Source organism: Arvicanthis niloticus, chromosome 11 (assembly GCF_011762505.2).
Source record: "Arvicanthis niloticus isolate mArvNil1 chromosome 11, mArvNil1.pat.X, whole genome shotgun sequence".
NCBI classification, from domain to species: Eukaryota; Metazoa; Chordata; class Mammalia; order Rodentia; family Muridae; genus Arvicanthis; species Arvicanthis niloticus.
In genome coordinates, this window is record NC_047668.1 from 41,082,296 (window position 1) to 41,100,673 (window position 18,378).

At 41.8% G+C, this 18,378-nt stretch overlaps 1 protein-coding gene across 4 annotated transcripts in view; it reads right to left on the reverse strand.

The window, feature by feature from the left end:
* Mboat2 (membrane bound glycerophospholipid O-acyltransferase 2) overlaps window positions 1-18,378 on the reverse strand; it is a 125,556-nt gene that overhangs the window by 74,482 nt on the left and 32,696 nt on the right. For 3 of the 4 annotated variants that reach the window (XM_034514649.2, XM_034514650.2, XM_076942070.1), the window contains exons 2-3: window positions 5,861-6,006; window positions 997-1,074 (exon numbers count right to left, since the gene is read on the reverse strand). The exons of the other annotated variant lie outside the window; for it this stretch is intronic. In XM_034514649.2, the coding sequence (XP_034370540.1) occupies window positions 997-1,074; window positions 5,861-6,006 (224 nt within the window). The remainder of the gene's footprint in view (window positions 1-996; window positions 1,075-5,860; window positions 6,007-18,378) is intronic. 4 annotated transcript variants of the gene reach the window in all.

An 18,378-nucleotide genomic window follows, 5' to 3' on the forward strand; every position in this document is an offset into this window, starting at 1 on the left:
AGGGACTACCCAGCCTCAGGTTGTGTAAGCCCCTCTAATGAAGCCTCTTGTATACTGTACACTACAGCTCCTGTGCTCCAGAGCCTGACTAATTAATCGACAGCATAATACAACTGGAGGGATGACCCATCAAGGCAACCACGAAAGACACAAGATAAAATTAAATTTAGGGAAGTACTAATCAAGCACTAAGATTCTGATTTCTTAGGTAAAGCTTCTGGAGCCATGTGTTCTAAGAATTCAGAAATCCAGTTACATCTACCATATGCCAAATGTCACTAGCAGGGTTTACGGATGGCCCCTGTCTTGGGTTTTCTCAAGCGCCTCCCGTAACATTCCGGCCCAGCTATCTAGCTATTATTCAGCTGCTGCTATGCATCTCACAGCTGCCTGAGTCAACATTCACTGACTCAGTATTATTCTTTAAATGTTTACTGCACGCCAAACACAGTTTTAGGGGTCTGGTTACTTCTCAGTATGGTCTCTACTTTCAGAATCCCTACCTTGGGAAACTGCTTCCACTTCTTTGGTGTTCAAGGGACAGTACTTCCTTGTCTCCTTTCCTGAGTTCCTTCTGGTTACTTAGTCCTAAATTTACCCGCTAAATCTCCATCTACGTACTTTAGCTCTGTTCTCAACTGCTAACCACCTGTATACTTTGACAGCAGCTGTAAAACAGAAACAATCCTGACCTCAAGGGTGTATCTGTTTTTTGTCACAGCTCCGAGTTCTAGTGTCTAATAGGTAGGAGCCAGGGGTACTGCTGAACACCCCACATTGCAAGTCCTCACTGTCAACCGCCCATCCTTAAATGTCAGCGCTGACTTGCACAGACAGGAGAGGGATACACACCAAGATTTTATACTGTGTTGCTTCCTTAAGAAATCATCGCCCTTCTGGAGTACTGTCATGTAATAAGTGTGACTGTGTTACTACTTTTGATCAGGCTCTATCGAGGTGAAAGTGTTTTTCTGTATGAACGCAGGCAATACTCACTGGTGCATGCTCTCCACTCCTGCTATGATCATGATGCAGTAGGAAATCCCACTTTGTACAAGAAAGTGTAAGGCATACCTATAAAAAGTAAGGATGTGTTAGAAGCAGCCACAAACATCAAGTTCAAATGCTACAGATGGAAAAATACAAGTGTAACCTAGAACACTCCCATACAAAAAAAAAAAAAAAAAAAAAAAAAAGACTTAAACCTTCCCAAGCCCAAATGACATTTGTCAAACACCCTGGACAAGTGCCCCATACCCCAGGCCAAAGGAGCTAGATAAATAAAACCAGGCCCCATAAGCCCAGTTAAACGCCCCAGCACTCCACATAGCCTAACAGCAGGAAAGCAGCACGGGGCATCAGGATCAAGGACTGCCACCTTCTTCATAAGTCAAGGGGCTGTCAATAAACACAACTTTCAGAAAAGTCCTGGCAGGACTCCTGTTTCCCCAGCTTCTCCAACAACAGCGTCTCTGATTTGTGCTAACCTTATTAAGTGCCATTCACAAAACAAGTCACTAAAAACACCCAAATCTATTCTCAGAGCACAGCGGCTCCAGTCTAATGAGCTTCCTTCTAGAAACACAGCAACTTAACTATGATGTCTTTGTAGATCATGGTGGTCCTTTCTAATATCCCAATACAGAAATCAAGCGTTTTAATGACAAAACTATTTATCCCTTTAATCCCAGCACTTGGGAGGCAGAGGCAGGCAGATTTCTGAGTTCAAGGACAGCCTGGTCTACAGAGTGAGTTCCAGGACAGCCTGGGCTATACAGAGAAACCCTGTCTCAGAAAAACAAAACAAAACAAAACTATCTAGTCACTTCACAAATTTCAGGCAAAATATGATACAGACCTCTGGGACTAAACCCAACCCAACCCATCCCTGTGTGTGCGCGCGCACACACACACACACATACACACACACACACGCCCTCCTTCAACTTCCCTTTTTGATGCTATGATTTACAGTAAACCTTTGCAATTGTTATGTATAAATTATTAACAAGGATCTTAACACATGATTAAAATTACTTTATCATAGACTATCAGATAACATGAATTTGGAAAAATTTGTATGTTTTCTATAGATAAGTTACAAATAAGGAGTAGAACCCAAGACAGGTCTGAAGAAGATAGGCCCTTTACCCACTGTCCAGACGAGGCCAGTCTGTACTCTACACACACACTCCACCCAAACACAGGTGTTCACACACCACATACACACATCCAGAAAACAGCTATGACCTGCACTGTTGCTACAATCAGAGGGCTCTGGGGAGACGGAAAACATAATTAAGTATAAATGAAAACAGAAGGAAACTTTAGAACAATGAATTGAAGTATCGTCTTATCACCAGCAGCGGTCTACTAACAGACCTTTAGGGATGCTGCTGCAGACTGTTGTGTACTTTGAAGGACTTTAATACTTAAAGGGATCTTCAACACGGTGGAGAAGCATGTCTGAGGATTACTGAAGTGTTCTCTTTTCTGTGTAAATTTCCTTGGGACACAAAGACTTTGAAGCCAACAGTTTCACTCCTCAAACATTGCCCTTGTGCCTTGATAGTCTTCAGCCTCCTGCTCCTGGCATGCTTAGCTGCCTTTTTGGGTGTGGAGCAATATTTAGCCAACTACCCATCATGCTAGTCTTTGCTGCTGTGGTAAGTCAGGCTTAGCAACTGAATTCATCTTTTTGTGGACTCCACAAATGGCAGCAGGTGTCTGTTCTACCCAGTTACCACACTGGAGAGATCCTCACACTGCCCCTCCTCACTGAGCTACTTCTCATTAGTACCCCGTGCAGAGAAAGCAAGCTCTAGCCACTTCAGGTTTCCAGGATTGTGAAGTAACACATGGAATAGGTTGCCTGTGTCTAGAGAGAGGCACAGAAAGAGCTAATTCAGGACTATCTGAAACAAACAGTAACAATGAGATTGGATAAACAGAGACATGCCCAATCTTGACCAACTGGATAATGGTAAGACAGTTTGAGCCTCCCTAATCAACAAATTCACTCAAAAGTTTCCTATTTTGGAGCATCCCAGAATGCAGGTTTATGTATTAGAGACCTTCAAACAGTGAAGACTATGTAAATATTCCAAACTCAGACACTTCTAATCACAAGAATTTTCAGTTAAGGAAAATACACCTTGTAACAGACCAGTCCCTGCTCACGCTAACCAGCACTGTCTGGTGCTCCCCTGGGGTGCTCCAAGCCTCAGTAATTAATCTCTGGTTCCATTTTACAGACAAATAAAGCTAAGGAGATTGTTAGGGTGCCCAAAGACAGTAGCTGCCAATCACAGAGCACTGATACTCCATCCAGGTCTGACTGGTGTCTCAATCTAAGCTTTCACTACCCTATGCTCTCCTGGGAAGTTGATATTACATTTGTTTGTTGTTGTTGCCTGTGCACAGGTGTATGCCTATAGTCCTGTGGAAATCAGAGGACAACATGCAGAATTTGGATCTGGAAAGAACCATGTGGGTCCCAGGGATCAAACTCAGGTCAGCAGACTTGGTGGCAATCACCTTTACCCAACTAAGCCACCTCACTGGCCAATTAATACAGTATAGTCTTATCAAAGATATTTAAATGAATAATTTTTATAAAAAGCTTGTAGGCACTAAGAAAAAGGGGAGGGGGCTGAACGGAAGTAGGTGAAGTGAGCAATTATGTTTACAGAGCAAATATGTCCTTCAAAAGGAAGTTGTAAAAAAAAGGCATTAACAAATTCGAAGCTAAAGAATAAGTCATAATACTTACCATCAAGTAGTTCCAGCTAACAAGAAACTAGCTCGCTCTTTCCCTCTTAACCAAAGGATTTTTAAAAAATTCTCTCTTTTAAGAATAAAGAACCCTTTGCATCTATTGTATTTCTGGACCCTCAACCTAGAACTGACCTTAATACATGCATGTAATCAAAATGGTATAAAAGCATAAAGGAAGAGGGGGTTCTAGGGAGGGGAAATGGGGAAAGGGGATGACATCTGTATTGTAAATAAATAAAATATCCAATAAAAAAAAAAAGAATAAAGAACCCAAGTAAGTAAATAAGTATCTTGTTACCATATGTAACCTGAGACTTGACAGATTAACCTTGAGTTAAAGCCTGGTAACTATGATGCTGGGTTATAAGGTATCCATGAAGACTTAACACTATAAAAGTCCTCAGCAAAGGACTGCAGAGAGACTCGCTCACTCTGCCTCACCCTCACCTTCCCCTGCCCAGTGTACACATCAGCTTTTCCACAGAGCACAAAGTGAAGAGGTTCCTAGACCAACCTGAGCTAGAAATGTCCCCAACTCTCAGGAAAACATGCTACATACATATGAAATACTTAGCTACTAATGAGTGGATGTACACACTTCAAGATGCTCTAGAAAGTCAGGGAAAGATAAAATAAGGGCGGGAGGTTAGTAAGTACTGAAGCTAGGTAATGAGCGTGTCACAGTCCATCACATTAGTCTACGTTGGAAATGTTCTATGATGCTTAAAAACACATACTACCTCCTCTTCCAAGTCAAAGCAGAAACCCGAGAAAACTGTGGTCATATAAACTTGACATCATCCAAAAAGTAAAAAGGACCATCTACTTGAGTCTTAAGACAATGGCAGAATCACAACACTACACCCACCACAGGCAGTACAGTACCATAACCTATATTAAAGAGCCAGTCAAGGTCAATATGGCAGAGATGGAATAAATTATGCTCAGTTGATTGATTTATGATAGACACGGATAACTTATTCTTAGTTGATTTTTCATAAAGTCCTAGGAAACATTTGCGACTGCTGGAGGCAACGGGCAGGTTAAGAAATACCAGGTACTGCCTCCCTTGTTAGGATAGAACACACAAGGGCAGGTTAAGAGATACCAGGTACTGCCTCCCTTGTTAGGATAGAACACACAAGGGCAGGTTAAGAGATACCAGGTACTGCCTCCCTTGTTAGGATAAAACACACATACCTGAAGACAGGCAAGCATTAGCCTAGGAGTGGCACCTGCCAGCCAGCGGGCCATGGAAACCACGCATGCACAGATCAAGTGAGTACACATCTGACTCTCTGCCTTCTTGCTCAGACAGGTGCCTGCAGAAGAGCAAACCCAGCGTCCCCATCTGTAAATGGAGTGCTCATTAAGGAGGGAACACGGCGAGTCACTGGAAAGCCCTTCCACATGAAGGCTCTGCTGTCTTGCCAAAAGTGACTGAGCACCTTCCTGCCTTGTTTTCCTCTGTCAGACATGCAGCAAGTGCCAAGAAGCACCACGGGCGTGTAAGCTCTCAGGCTAACCCAGTGAGGAAGACTGGACCTAACACACACACACACACACACACACACACACACACACACACACAAGGGGGGGGGGGAGATCCTGAGTAAAAACTTTTCTCTCTTAAACAATTTTACTCCACCAAGAACAAACAAAAGCCTCTTGTGCTAACAGTACAAGAGTCAGTCAAATGCGCTTTCCCAGACTTGTCAGAGCCAACAGCACAGAGAAAACCCAAAGGAACAAACAACACAGTAATTTATTGGTTGTCTTGGCATAAAATATTTGCAAGGTGAGTGGAAAGAACTACTTAACAACAGACTGTCTGTATAAATCCTTCTCAGGCCCCTGTTCATAAATTATAAAAAGTAAATCTTCTCTAGGACAAAAATCAAGAGATCTAATTCCCAATCCATCATTCCTAGACTAGAAGTGAAGATTTTTGAAAAGGAGCCTTGAAAGAAAACTTTGTAAGTACATTTCAGAACAAACCCCTGTATAATGTAACCCTCGACACACTCAAGTCTCAAAAATACCTAACAGCATTCACTTAAACATGATCAAAATAATTACTTACCATCCAAAGCAAAAAAATGCAAGATAAAGGCCCAAAAGAGTAGCGACTACGTGTCTGACAAAAGAGCTAGTTTTGCTTGAATGTAGATAAGTTCGAAACCAAACGGCTGCTAACAAGGCAAATAGTTGGCACACTACAAAGTTGACCTGTAAAGAAAAATTAAAATTCTGTGTTAGCAACAGACTAGAACTTCAATGTTACATTTAATTTCTAAAGACAAAAAAAAAAGGAAAGAAAAATACCACAGTTACTATAAAACTGAGTTCTTCTAGTATACAACAACAAAACATAACAACAACAAAAAAACCTGAAACCAATAAATGATGTGTTTCCCAGGGAGGAGCTTTAAGTTTGGGTGATGGGTCAATATCTACTTCCTGCACTGCAACTGGTAGGAGACAGGCGTGCCAAGGTGAGGTCATGTGTGGCAGGCTACCTGGAAGGGAAGGGCCAACAGCAGAGACACAGGGATAGAAAGTACAGGGTACTCTATGGTGAAGGGACAGAGAAACCTATTCAGATGACTCAGGTCTTCACAAGTGGTAGAAAAGTGAAGCTCCAAGTTTCCCACAATGCTCAGGGCAGAGCCACCTCCCCTGAGTCTCCAGAAGTTGGTGAGATGGGGGCAAAGGACTGTCAATGGAAGTGGGAGCATAGTGGGGCTTCTGGGGTCTAAGCATCACTACTGTGCCTTAGCTAGGGGAGTGGCAAGGGTGAATGACAACAGGTGGGACACAGAGCCCCGGAGGTGTGCTGGGCGAGGATCACACACATCCCCAGGTCTAGCAGGGCTACCATTAAACCCAGCACATGCTCAGAGCCAAGCTCCTCACACGCAGAGGCAAGCCTGAAGCTGCTCTCTCCCAACCAACAGCCTGAGAACAAGGGTCTCATGGAATTTAAAGGCTTAAGGAAAGCTGCCCACTCTCTCTTCCAAAACTCATTCTTATGAAATGTGCAAGTAAATATTTCTTAGAGCCTGCATACAAAACATCCTCTTCCTGCAGTCACAGACAAGTAGCTTCTTGCCTTAGCTTGTGATGAGAGCAACCAGCACTGCTGTCTGTGTCTGAGAGACCACTGTCCTCTGAAACATACTAAGTGCAAGACAAATGTTTTACTGATGGGTTCTAGCACTTGCTTCTCCTAAAGAGTTTTAACTGTGTTTCTGAAAATGAGCCAAAAGTAAATATATTAGAAAAACCACTGTTCTTGACGCTGACTACTAACGTGTATCTACGTGCTCCAGAGACTTTAAAACTTTCAAGTACTTTAGTCCTCTCTCTCAAATATCCCTTAATTAAGCAAGAAATTTATAGAACATTTACAATAGACAAAAACACAAGCAATCTGGAAACACAAGGTCTTAACCCTTTCTCAGGGAAACTAGTATCTAACAGAAAAAGCAAGCAGACACACAGGAGCTTTGGCAGACGTTAGAGAGCCTTTTAGAAGTTGTACAGTAAATAGTTTAAGAACAAGCTTGAAAAGTGAATGTCAAAAGCAGGTGACAACAGTAGGCAGGGCCAGTGGTCCCAACGCCGCCGGAGTTTTTTTTTTTTCTCCCCATGGCTCGCCCTCATCTCACTTTATATATTTATATAGCATAAAGGAAATTGTGATTGCGGCAGAAGCACTGTAAGATGAGATTTCAGAGACTTTGTGATCACCTATCCTTAACACATGCTCTTTCACACCAAGGACAGTGAGATCAGGCCTCACTCCGCACAAACACAGTTTCTGACACACAAGACTGAATTTTTTAAAAGACTATCGAATACAGAGTCCTCTAACCCTGAAGAATGAGAGCCTGTGCTGGACAATAAGGGAAAGGTGGACTGAGGAAAAAATAACGTAAGGGCAAATGGGTGCCTGTGAGAGATGGGGGAGGGACCTCCGTGTGGCCACGGTGTATAACAGGCATTTAATTATTAAATACAAAAGATTGAAGATGTTTTAATAAAGAAGGTATTGTACCCCCAACTTCTTTCTTGGAAGGCACAGAACAAGGTGTGTGTAGAGACCAGGTACAAGGCTGCTGTTACAGTCCCTGGGCCAAGAGAACCTGGTCTTACTGGGACAGCTGGGGTTGTGTGAACCAATCAGAGCAACAGATGTCAGAGTTGGCTAAGCCATGAGAGTGTGAGAAAAGGCAAGAGCCATTGGTGGAAGATAACAATGTCTGACAAGACCAGGAAATAGGGACGAGCAGCTTGTGGGGAAATGGTGCTATATCTTCTACATGTGTGGCCAACCAATCTCACTCAATATGTCTGTTGCTTTACAAAGATGTCAGGCATGACCCAAGGCATTTAATGCGGCCTGGTACAGGGGCACACAGCTGTAACACCGGTTCTCCTAAGGTAGATGGACTGAGTCTGAGGCCAGCCTGCCTACACAATGAGCTCTTGTCTGGTTGTTGTATATTTGGCTTAGTTGGTGTATATTTGGCTTAGTACAGGTCAACTTTTTATATATGCTTTCTTCTAAAAGGAAAGTTCAGAATAAAAGAAGTTTTTGCATGACTTAACATTTTATTTTCTCCCTTCATTTACATTTCAAATGATATCCCCCTGCTCAGTTACCCCTCCACAAACCACCATCCCGTTCCCCCTTTCCCCCCTCTCAGAATAAAAGAACTTTATTTTCTTCTTTAAGTTTCTAAATAATATTCTCTCTCTCTCTCTCTCTCTCTCTCTCTCTCTCTGTGTGTGTGTGTGTGTGTGTGTGTGTGTGTGTGTGTGTGTACACACCACACTATGCACTGGAAGTCATAGGACAACATTTGGGGAGCTGGCTCTCTCGATGGCACTTAAATGTATTCTATAACTATTAAAGCCTAAAGTTACCTTTCTCTTTCTCTGCAAATCTTTCTCTGCAAAGCAGAATTAGGCCATCTTGGTCTATGTCCTATGTGGGGTTTGTTTTCTCTCTTTCTACAACTCTCTCTTCTTTTGTCTTTCCTGCCCCTCTCTCTGACCCTTGTTCCCTCCTTTCCAATACGACCCACATCCTAAGAGGGGTGAGTGAGGTGGCACACAGGTAACAGCACACACCACACCTGAAAACTTGAGTTAGTACCCAGAACCCACATGGTGGGAGGAGAAAACTGATACCTGCACGATGTCTTCTGACCTCTGTGCCTATGTGTATGGACACACACACACACACACACACACACACACGTAAAGCTCTCCTTTTAGCAATAGAATCAGTTCTATCTGCAGGCTGCACATTGTTAAGATTCAACCAACCATGAGTTGAAAGTACCTGAAAAAATATATCTGTATTGAGCCTGTACAAACTTTTGTTATTTCCCAAAAGCCTAGTGAAGCAACTGTTCACACAGCATTTACAGTGGACTAGGTATTTTTGGTCATCTAGCGATGATTTAAATGAATGGAAGGATGTATACTGAATGGTTAATGGTGTACACTTTACCTAAGGGACTTGCACATCATAGATTCTCGTATCTAGAACCCAGCTCTCCCGACACAGAAGAGCTGCATCCTGCTCCAGTGACCTGATAATTTGGAAGTGGGAAATGGGAGGAAGTCAGGATGTGGTAGTTTGAATATGTATGGTCCCCATAGACTCATGTGTTTGAATGGTTGGCCCTTAGAAAGTGGCACTATACAAAAAAGCCAGGCGGTGGTGGCGCAAGCCTTTAATCCCAGCACTTGGGAGGCAGAGGCAGGCAGATTTCTGAGTTCGAGGACAGCCTGATCTACAGAGTAAGTTCCAGGATAGCCAGGGCTACACAGAGAAACCCTGTCTCGAAAACCAAAAAAAAAAAAAAAAAAAAAGAAAGAAAGAAAGAAAGAAAGAAAGAAAAAAGAAAAGAAAAGAAAAGAGAAAGAAAAGGAAAGGAAAAAAAAGTGGCACTATTAGGTATTAGGAGGTGTGACCCTGTTGAAGTAGATGTGGGCCTTGTGGGAGGAAGAGTGTCAGGGTAAAGGTGGGCTTTGAGGCTATATGTGCTCAAGCTATTCTTGGTGAGACAGTTCATCCCCTTTTGCTGCCTTCAGGTCAAGATGCAGAACTCCTGGCTCCTCCAGCCCCAAGTCAGCCTGCATGCTGCCATGTTTCCTACCATGATGATAATGGACCAAACTTCTGAAACTATAAACCAACCCCAATTAAATGTCCTTCAGAAGAGCTGCTTTGGTTATGGTGTCTCATCACAGCAATGAAACCCTAACTAAGACACAGGACAACAGGAAGAAATTTGAAAAATGCGGACATTCAAAGAAAGTAGTAATGTCCAAAAGTAAATTTGTAAAAAGCCATTAGGAATAAGTTTTTCCAAAGAGAAACCACAGACATTATAAAAGAAAAGATTGACAGGTTTTGTTTTAATTATATAAGTTCTTAAGACTATATGACAAGGGAAAGAAGGCAAAAGGTAAGTGAGGGAAAATACTGTAAAACCAAAGAAAAGAAAGTCTCTTGTGGAAAAATTATGACCCACACAAGGACACTGGACAACACAGCATAGACAATTTATAAATGTCAATGTCCAATGAAACTGAAAACTTCTCTCCAACTGTGAGGAGCACAGTGACCCATTAGTGAGACCCTGTATCCCAACTCTTTTGGAGGGAGGTTGGAAGCAGGAGTGGTGTGCTGCTTCAAGGTCAGAACAACCATGGTCAGATCTGCCTTTTTGTCTGCCATGTCCCAGAAATGTTGAGGAGCAAAGGATTCTGGGCCAACCCATGTCCAGACATGGAGGGATAAGGAAGTAATGTTTTATACCAGTCTTAGGATGGAAGAAATGATGCTTTACACCTGTCTTAGGAATGGCTTGTTACTGCAGCAAATCCAAGTTTATCCTGACTAGATGTAATTAGCACCTAAGTATACATCCTAGATAACAATGTAAACAAATATATATTATCTAATCCAAATAATAATTTAACAATAATTTATAAATAAATAAAATAGATTTCCTACATAAAGCTCCTATGCAACAAAAACCACCTACTGTAAGTAACAATGTAAAAAATTATGCATATCTACGAGGCACATGACAATGGGTCAGTCTGTATTAAAATACACTCCTTCCAGCCACCTGGGCAGTGAGATGGGAGGGAGTCAAGATCAGGGTAGACTGGGCTTCATAGTGAGACTGTCTCAAAAAAGAATTAAAATATGTACACAAAAAACTCTTGGAAGATAGTAGAAAAAGTCACATGGAAGAAGAATGTAACACACCAGTCACAAAAAATAAAGCACAAATTGGATATAATTAAATGTTTTTAATGTGGTTAAAAAAGACATATGTGATTTGCCTGTCTTGACATAGGAGATGATCACCAAGATGAAGTACGAGGTAGAGAGTAAGAGCCAAGCCAGTCTATGCATACGCATGCACTCACTAAACACATAACTACAGATACAAGCCTGCTGTGTACCACGTGCTATCATTACTGTCATCACCATAGACTCTATGCATATCTACCATATTGTGCTTACTGGAGGTAGCTCAGCCATCAGCAGATGAGCACCAGGCACTCCTACACCAGAGGCCATGGTACCAACCTAGAGGCTACTCTGTTTCCATATGCTGCAGCCTAGAAAAACTAGACACCAGGCATTAGATGAAAGAAGGAACAGAGAAAGACTTGTAACGCCCCGGTGTGTGCAAGCTTACGCCTGCGCAAACTACTCCTTCCCAACCCTCTCCCTTCCATTCCTCACAAGACCAGTCTAAAAATGACTGTAGAACTCCCCTGTGTTTTCACACATTTATGCATTTTCTATACTGTACCACTTTAAATGTTTAACTTTCTAAATGGTAAAAACAGACTGAGCTGCCGTTACTCCTAACACTTCGTCCTGGCATTCGTCTGGTGAGAAACACACCACACCTTGCTTACTGGCCTGTTGAGCAGTATTCTGTGGCGTGACTGTGTGGGTGTAGCCTCACAGGTAAGCATCTTCCACTGAACTTCATAGACTAAACTGCTCTCCTAAGCAGCTTGGGCCTGCTCAGGCGCCCACTCAGCAGCGAGTGCCAGTCTTACACATGCCTGGCAACATCTAACATCTGGTCCTGCCAGACTTTGCATTTTTGCGGAGTTAGAAAACAGAAGATTTTATCTCACTACTTTTTTTAAAATGTCATTTTTTTTAATAGATCTGTTGGACATTAAGCTTCTACTTGATATCCTTTTCATATTTTTCTAGTAGGTTTAATTTTCCTTGTGACTAAGACGTCTTTATTTGAATCCACTGTTTTGCAGACAGCATCTGTCAGTCTGTGGCTGGCCTTTTATCTGTATCTCTGATTCTTCTAGAAAAGTGGTTTCCTCCATGGCACATGTGTGCCTTGGCTTTGGGCAGCACACTCATAGCTGCACTGCCTGAATAGGTATTGTGTAGCTGTGCATGTGTTAGTTTGTTTTTTAAAAGAAAAACCAGAAAATAGCTGATGAATCAGAAACTAAGTTGCAGAATGAGAGAAACCACTTTGGCCATTAATATGTTAATCTGTTTCCTACTTTAACCATGGTAACCTCCCAGAGCCAGAAGCCCTTTCTAAGTAGAATATCTTATTGCCCTCACTCCTGAGTTTTCCTGAGTGACATGTCCCACTCTAAAATGACAGCAAACAGAACCTTTCCCATTTTCTCATAGGCTAAGGGAGCACAGGCTTTTGTGTATACTAATAATGTACACAGTCATATCCTGTTTGGACAACAGACTGCATTCGATCTTTTTTAGCTTTAAACTTTATTTACTAGGCCAGGTAGAGGGGTCCCCAGGTGTTCACGATGCATAACAAACAATGCGCTTACCACACCAATTTCCTAACGTGTTTACACTGTTTACTTTGAAAGCCAAGAACCACATGTGGCCACGAGTGCTTGTCTGTGGCTACTCTCTGAACTGAGATGGGCCTTAAGTGCAAATATGAAACAACTTCAAAGGTTTAGTATGAGTAATTTCTTTAATGAAAGTATCTAGTTAGTTTTATACCAGGAATAGTGCCATATGCCTACAGTTCCAGCACTTGGGAGACTGGGGCAGAAAGATTTCTTGAATCCAGGGAGTTCAACCCTAGCTTGGGTAACATAATGAGATCCTGTTCCAACAGAACAGTAATAACTGTATGTAGAACACAGTGAAATAATGTTTCGAACATGCTTGTTACAAAGGAGATCACGAACACCAACCGACTTCAATGGGATGCCCTGTTCTAATGCTACTTTGCAATAATATGCTTTGTATACTACACATTCTCATTCTTGGTCCCTCCTCATGAACAGTATTTGTGAGACTGCACTGAGGAGAAGGAGAATGAAAAGGAATGAGGCAGACAGCTAAGGGTCAAAGATCAAGGGTGCTCTGCAGGCTCCAAAGACAGAACATCTTCAGCTTCAGGGATGCTGTGCTCAGCTCCATCTGGGAGAGCTAGTGCACAACCACCCACTGGAAAGTTAGAGACTCTTGGCTATCCCTGTGTTAGAAATGGGACTGAATGTTTTTATGACTTTTGCGGGTAAAACTCTTATGCAGCTAACTATAAAACAAATGTCGTTTCCAGCCACAATCTGCTATAGATCAACCTCAAATTTAAACAGAAATGATGGGGCCCAGATACAAAGAATCATGTTTTAAATCTTTATGAATGAGACTAGCTAAGCCCTAAATAAGACCTTATTACACACCTATCATATAAGCCAGTCTTTAAAGTCTGGTAGTATTTGTTGGGAGCCGACTTTAGTAGAAAGCGGCTAGATCAACTTTGCAGCCATCTGGAACCATATATCCTGATGAAAGACTTGGTTTTCAAAAGCCTATAACAGCTTAAGCACACTCTGTTAAATATATTGTTTATCCCACATAGCTTGTTTTGCTGTTTAGTGACCTCAGCTGTATGGTGCACGTGGCATGAGTTCATGGGCTCCTGGCAGGGTTTATAAGCTGCGCCCGGGAAGGGATCGTGGACTCGCCATCTTGACTACCAACTGCTAAGCATCCTGAGTAAGCTGCTGTGAGAAGGAACCAGTTGTTCCCTGTCTTAATTCCTGCTGGTCAGGGTTGGCGCGCCACAGTATTAAGTGTAGACTTCAATGTCTAAGTAATGGGATTTCTTACACAAGGCCAACATGAACTTTTTAGAAAACTGCTTGGCATTTTCTTACAGACAGTCCATGTGCAGCCAACCACTCCACTGTTTATAGGAAGAACATGAGCACTGATTGAAATATAATGTGTTCAAATACGATATTGTTCATAATGGCCACAAGCAAAAAGAATTTTAAAAAAATAAAATAAAACCACCAGGCGGTGGTGGCGCATGCCTTTAATCCCAGCACTTGGGAGGCAGAGGCAGGCAGATTTCTGAGTTCGAGGCCAGCCTGGTCTACAGAGTGAGTTCCAGGACAGCCAGGGCTGCACAGAGAAACCCTGTCTCAAAAAACAAACAAACAAAAAACCTTCAATGGCAAAATGAACAAGCATATTATGATATATTTATCCAATGAAACACTTGACAGAGTACTGCAGGTAACAGAATAGCCCCTTACAGGAGGCACGTTAAAGGACCATGTACTGAAATCAATATAATCTGCTGGGCGAGAGCAGCCACACAGCTCCTGAGCCCATTCAGAATACATACATATATAAACATATAACAACAGTTCACTAAAGATTCCAAAATGCAAGCAATAATCCATACTGGCCGAGGAAGTCCATGTAAGAGATACAATTGTAGCAAATATGACGGTGACTGTCACTGAGGTCACCTAAGTGCTTATCTATGGCAGGAGGGTACAGGTTACAAACAGGAAAGATATATTAGGCACTGCTCTTATTTTTTTTTTTTAATTTTATGTATTAGTTATGGTTACGCTAGGTGCTATAGTAAATAGACATAAAAAGTTTGTAACAGCTGCAACAAAACAGAAAGTCACATGACAGCCCAAGGCTGCTCTGCCTTGCTGTGATTTAAAGAGCCTGGCTCTAGCTGCTCTGTGACCCCATCATCCATAACATCATCATTGGAGCATCCAGGTATCCAGCAGGAGCCATAAAAGCATGAGAGACGATCGCTTGTTTCTACAGAGCCCTGGACTAAAGATGGACCACAGTTCCTTGTAGCTGGTATTTACAGACCAGGCTAAAGCTCTACCAAGGCAAGCTGAGAAATGTGTGTGCAAGCTACAGTCTAAGACAAGAAAAACCAGAGTTGGTAAACAGCCAGCCTGCCTCTACCATTTAAGTCTTGTACCCTTTGGTGTAAGGGGATTGTATTCATAAAAAATGAATAAATGAATGAATGAAAAGAAAAATAAATGAAAAACCTATACCTGCTATTTCTAAGCAGCTGAGTCCTAAGAAATAAACTCACAATGTTGTTTTCTATGTGTAATGAAAACACCATGACAAGTCATGGAACCTAAAGTTAGCTAGTATTAAATTATGTTAGGCATATTCATACCTTACGTTTACTGTGCATGTTAACCATATAAAATCTTGAAACCGGAAGTGCCGTGAAAGACCGTGCTGTTGTCCCCATCATGTGTGTTCACCCTGGGAAGGTGTGGGTGTGTCACCCTACCTCCAGCTCCCACAGGCAAGCTCATTATTTCCCTTCATAAGCCAACCTGTTCCACTGCTACAAACATCTTGAAGTTTGTCTGGATGGACTTATGGGCAGTTGTGCTGTCTATGGCCTCTTTACAGCAAATCACCAACTTCTCCCTCAGCTCCTGCCCTTCTCTACACAGACACAGCCTATGTCCTGCAGTCTTTACCTTTGCCGTGGTTACCTTTGCAAATACTCTGTACCTGTGCTTCTCCCAGAATCCCCCTGCAGCTTACAGGCAAGCTTCTAGAGAACAGGACTGTGAGGACACCATCCTAACCCACAAACAAGAGCTATGTGAGGCTGCAACACTATCACAGAGGAGGGGTTCACGTTCAGGACCTGGACACTCTTGAGTGACAGATGCTCAGAATTTCTCAGCCTCCCTTCAGAGACCTAATGCTCAGATTCAGGGTTACTTCTGAGACCTCTTCCTGGCCTAAACAAGGCTCCTCTTGGTGGCTCCACCACCTAGAGGGCACAAATGTGGGCATGAGTAATCTCCACACGGGTGCTGAGTAAGCACAAAAGCTTTCTTTTTGAGGACATGACACTGTGGTCTTCTGAAAAAGATAACATATTGACCCTCAGTATCTTTCCCAAAGGGGAATTTCTGAGAAACCTGAGACCACAAGATCTTTTTCCACCATAGGTCAGACCAATTATCAAATGCCATTAGGGAAATAACATTTCCAAGCTTCCTGGCCTGGTCAAATGTATGCAGATACTAGCCTCCTAAGAAAAGTGGGTCTTTCTGGGGGGTTTTATAACAATTTCCTTGTCATCCGATGTTTTGTTGGAGACAGGGTCTCTCTATGTAGTTCTGGCTGTTCTGAAACTCTCTTCTAGATCCAGGCTGGCCTTGAAAGCACAGAGACCCACCTGCCTCTGTCTACGAAGTGCTGGGATTAAAGGCCTGCACCACCACACTCAGCCCACAATTTTTGGTAAAATACCAAGCAATATATAGTTTCCTTAAAGTCACAATTGACTTTAAAACACATAATGCTAATTGTGTTTTAGGATTATAAAATGTTACTCAGTAATTTATTACTTCTTTGATAGCACATAAACATAAAAATAGCACTAGATTTGTTTTTTACATTCTAAGAAAATATAAAAGAGAAGGAAGAACGGGCTGGAGCGATGGCTCAACAGTTAAGGGTGCCTGCTGCTCTTCCAGGGGACCTGAGTTCAGACCCCAGCCGCTACGTCAGGTGGCTCACAACCACCCATAACTCTAAAATAACAAAAAGAAGGAAAAGAATATTTCCAAAAGAATAATTTAAAAGTCCACATCAGATTGGATTTCAAATTTCTTGATCTAAATACATTATATAAATGTATAAAATTACCAAAGAATAGTAAAAGTCAGGTCAGACTTGCTTTTAGATTTCTAGCCTTCCATATTGCCAAACTAAACAGTCTTATCAAAAAAAAAACCTAGATAGATAGACAGATGATAGATAGATAGATAGATAGATGATAGATAGATAGATGATAGATAGATAACAGATAGATGATAGATAAGATAGATGATAGATAGATAGATAGATAGATAGATAGATAGATAGATAGATAGATAGATAGATATCAGTTACTGAGCAATACAGGGGAGAAGGCAAAGTGGGTGGCAGAGTGGTGTTGGCATCCAACTGTTATTAATCAGCAATGTGCTCTCGGACAAGCATTGATCTCAACCCAGGAGAGAAATCAACAGCTATCACAGGATAACAGTCAATGAGAAAATATGTCTGAAACTCAAAATCCCACCTGCAATGGCAACAAGAAACAGTAAGTAAACATAATCTTAAAAATATACATAATATATATATATATACGCTTACATAAGCAAAATTTTAAATGCTATTGGAAGACTTTTTAAAAATAATGTATATATAATTTATTTCTATTTTTTATTTTTTACTTATATGTATGTTGTGTGAGCATGTCGGCTCCCTTGGAGTTACAGAAAGTTCTGAGCCGCCATGTGGATGCTGAGAATTGAACCTGGGTCCTTTGAGAGAACAGCCAGTTTTCTCTTAACCTCTTAACCTCTGAGCTACCTCTCCTGCCCAGGAAGACATTTTTTTAATACATGAATATGCAAAAAGGCACTTTGTTTTCAGATAGGGAAAACCAGTATCATGAAAGTATTAATTTCTCCCGTAGTAATCATTAGATTTAAATCCAGTCAATAAATGTCTACAGGTCTTTATAAAAAAGAAAAAATGGATTTTAAATTAATATAGACACAATAGACTACCAGGAAATATATAACGGGCTTTCAGAAAGTAGAGTACTTTTTTTAAAGCTAAAATGATAAAGATTTCCAGTACTCACATAAAAAGCCAGGCATTGCAGTGGAATCCAAGGACTGGAGCGAACTCACTCCAAAGTCACTGTGTAATTTCCATGTGCACACCATGGTTTACATGCCACAGCCCCCCAACCCCATGGGTCACGTGCCCCACAAGCCTGTTATCACAAAATGCATGCAAGATATATAGAAACACTAATAAATAAAACTTTTGTTTAGACTTCCTTATTTATTTTATGTGTATGAGAGTATGCCTGCATATAAACCTGAGCACCACACGGAGGCCTGATGCATGCAGAGATCAGAGTAAGGTAACTGATCTCCTGCAACTGGAGTCATGCATGCTTAAACCCGTGAGCTCTAGAAGAACAACTGCTCTTAAGCAGCCCAAGGGAAGCCTTTTTATGAGCTGCCAGACTGTACCAACAAACTACAAATACCACTCTACACAAAGTTCAAGCTGAACACACCCAGAGTTCTCTGCTGCACCTGCGCCCCACCCTAGCTCACCACTACACCAAACCAGCCTCTCCTCTTTACTCCCCTCTCCTCACCACACTGAATTCACTGAGAGAAGTGAGAATGGTCAGTCCACAGAAG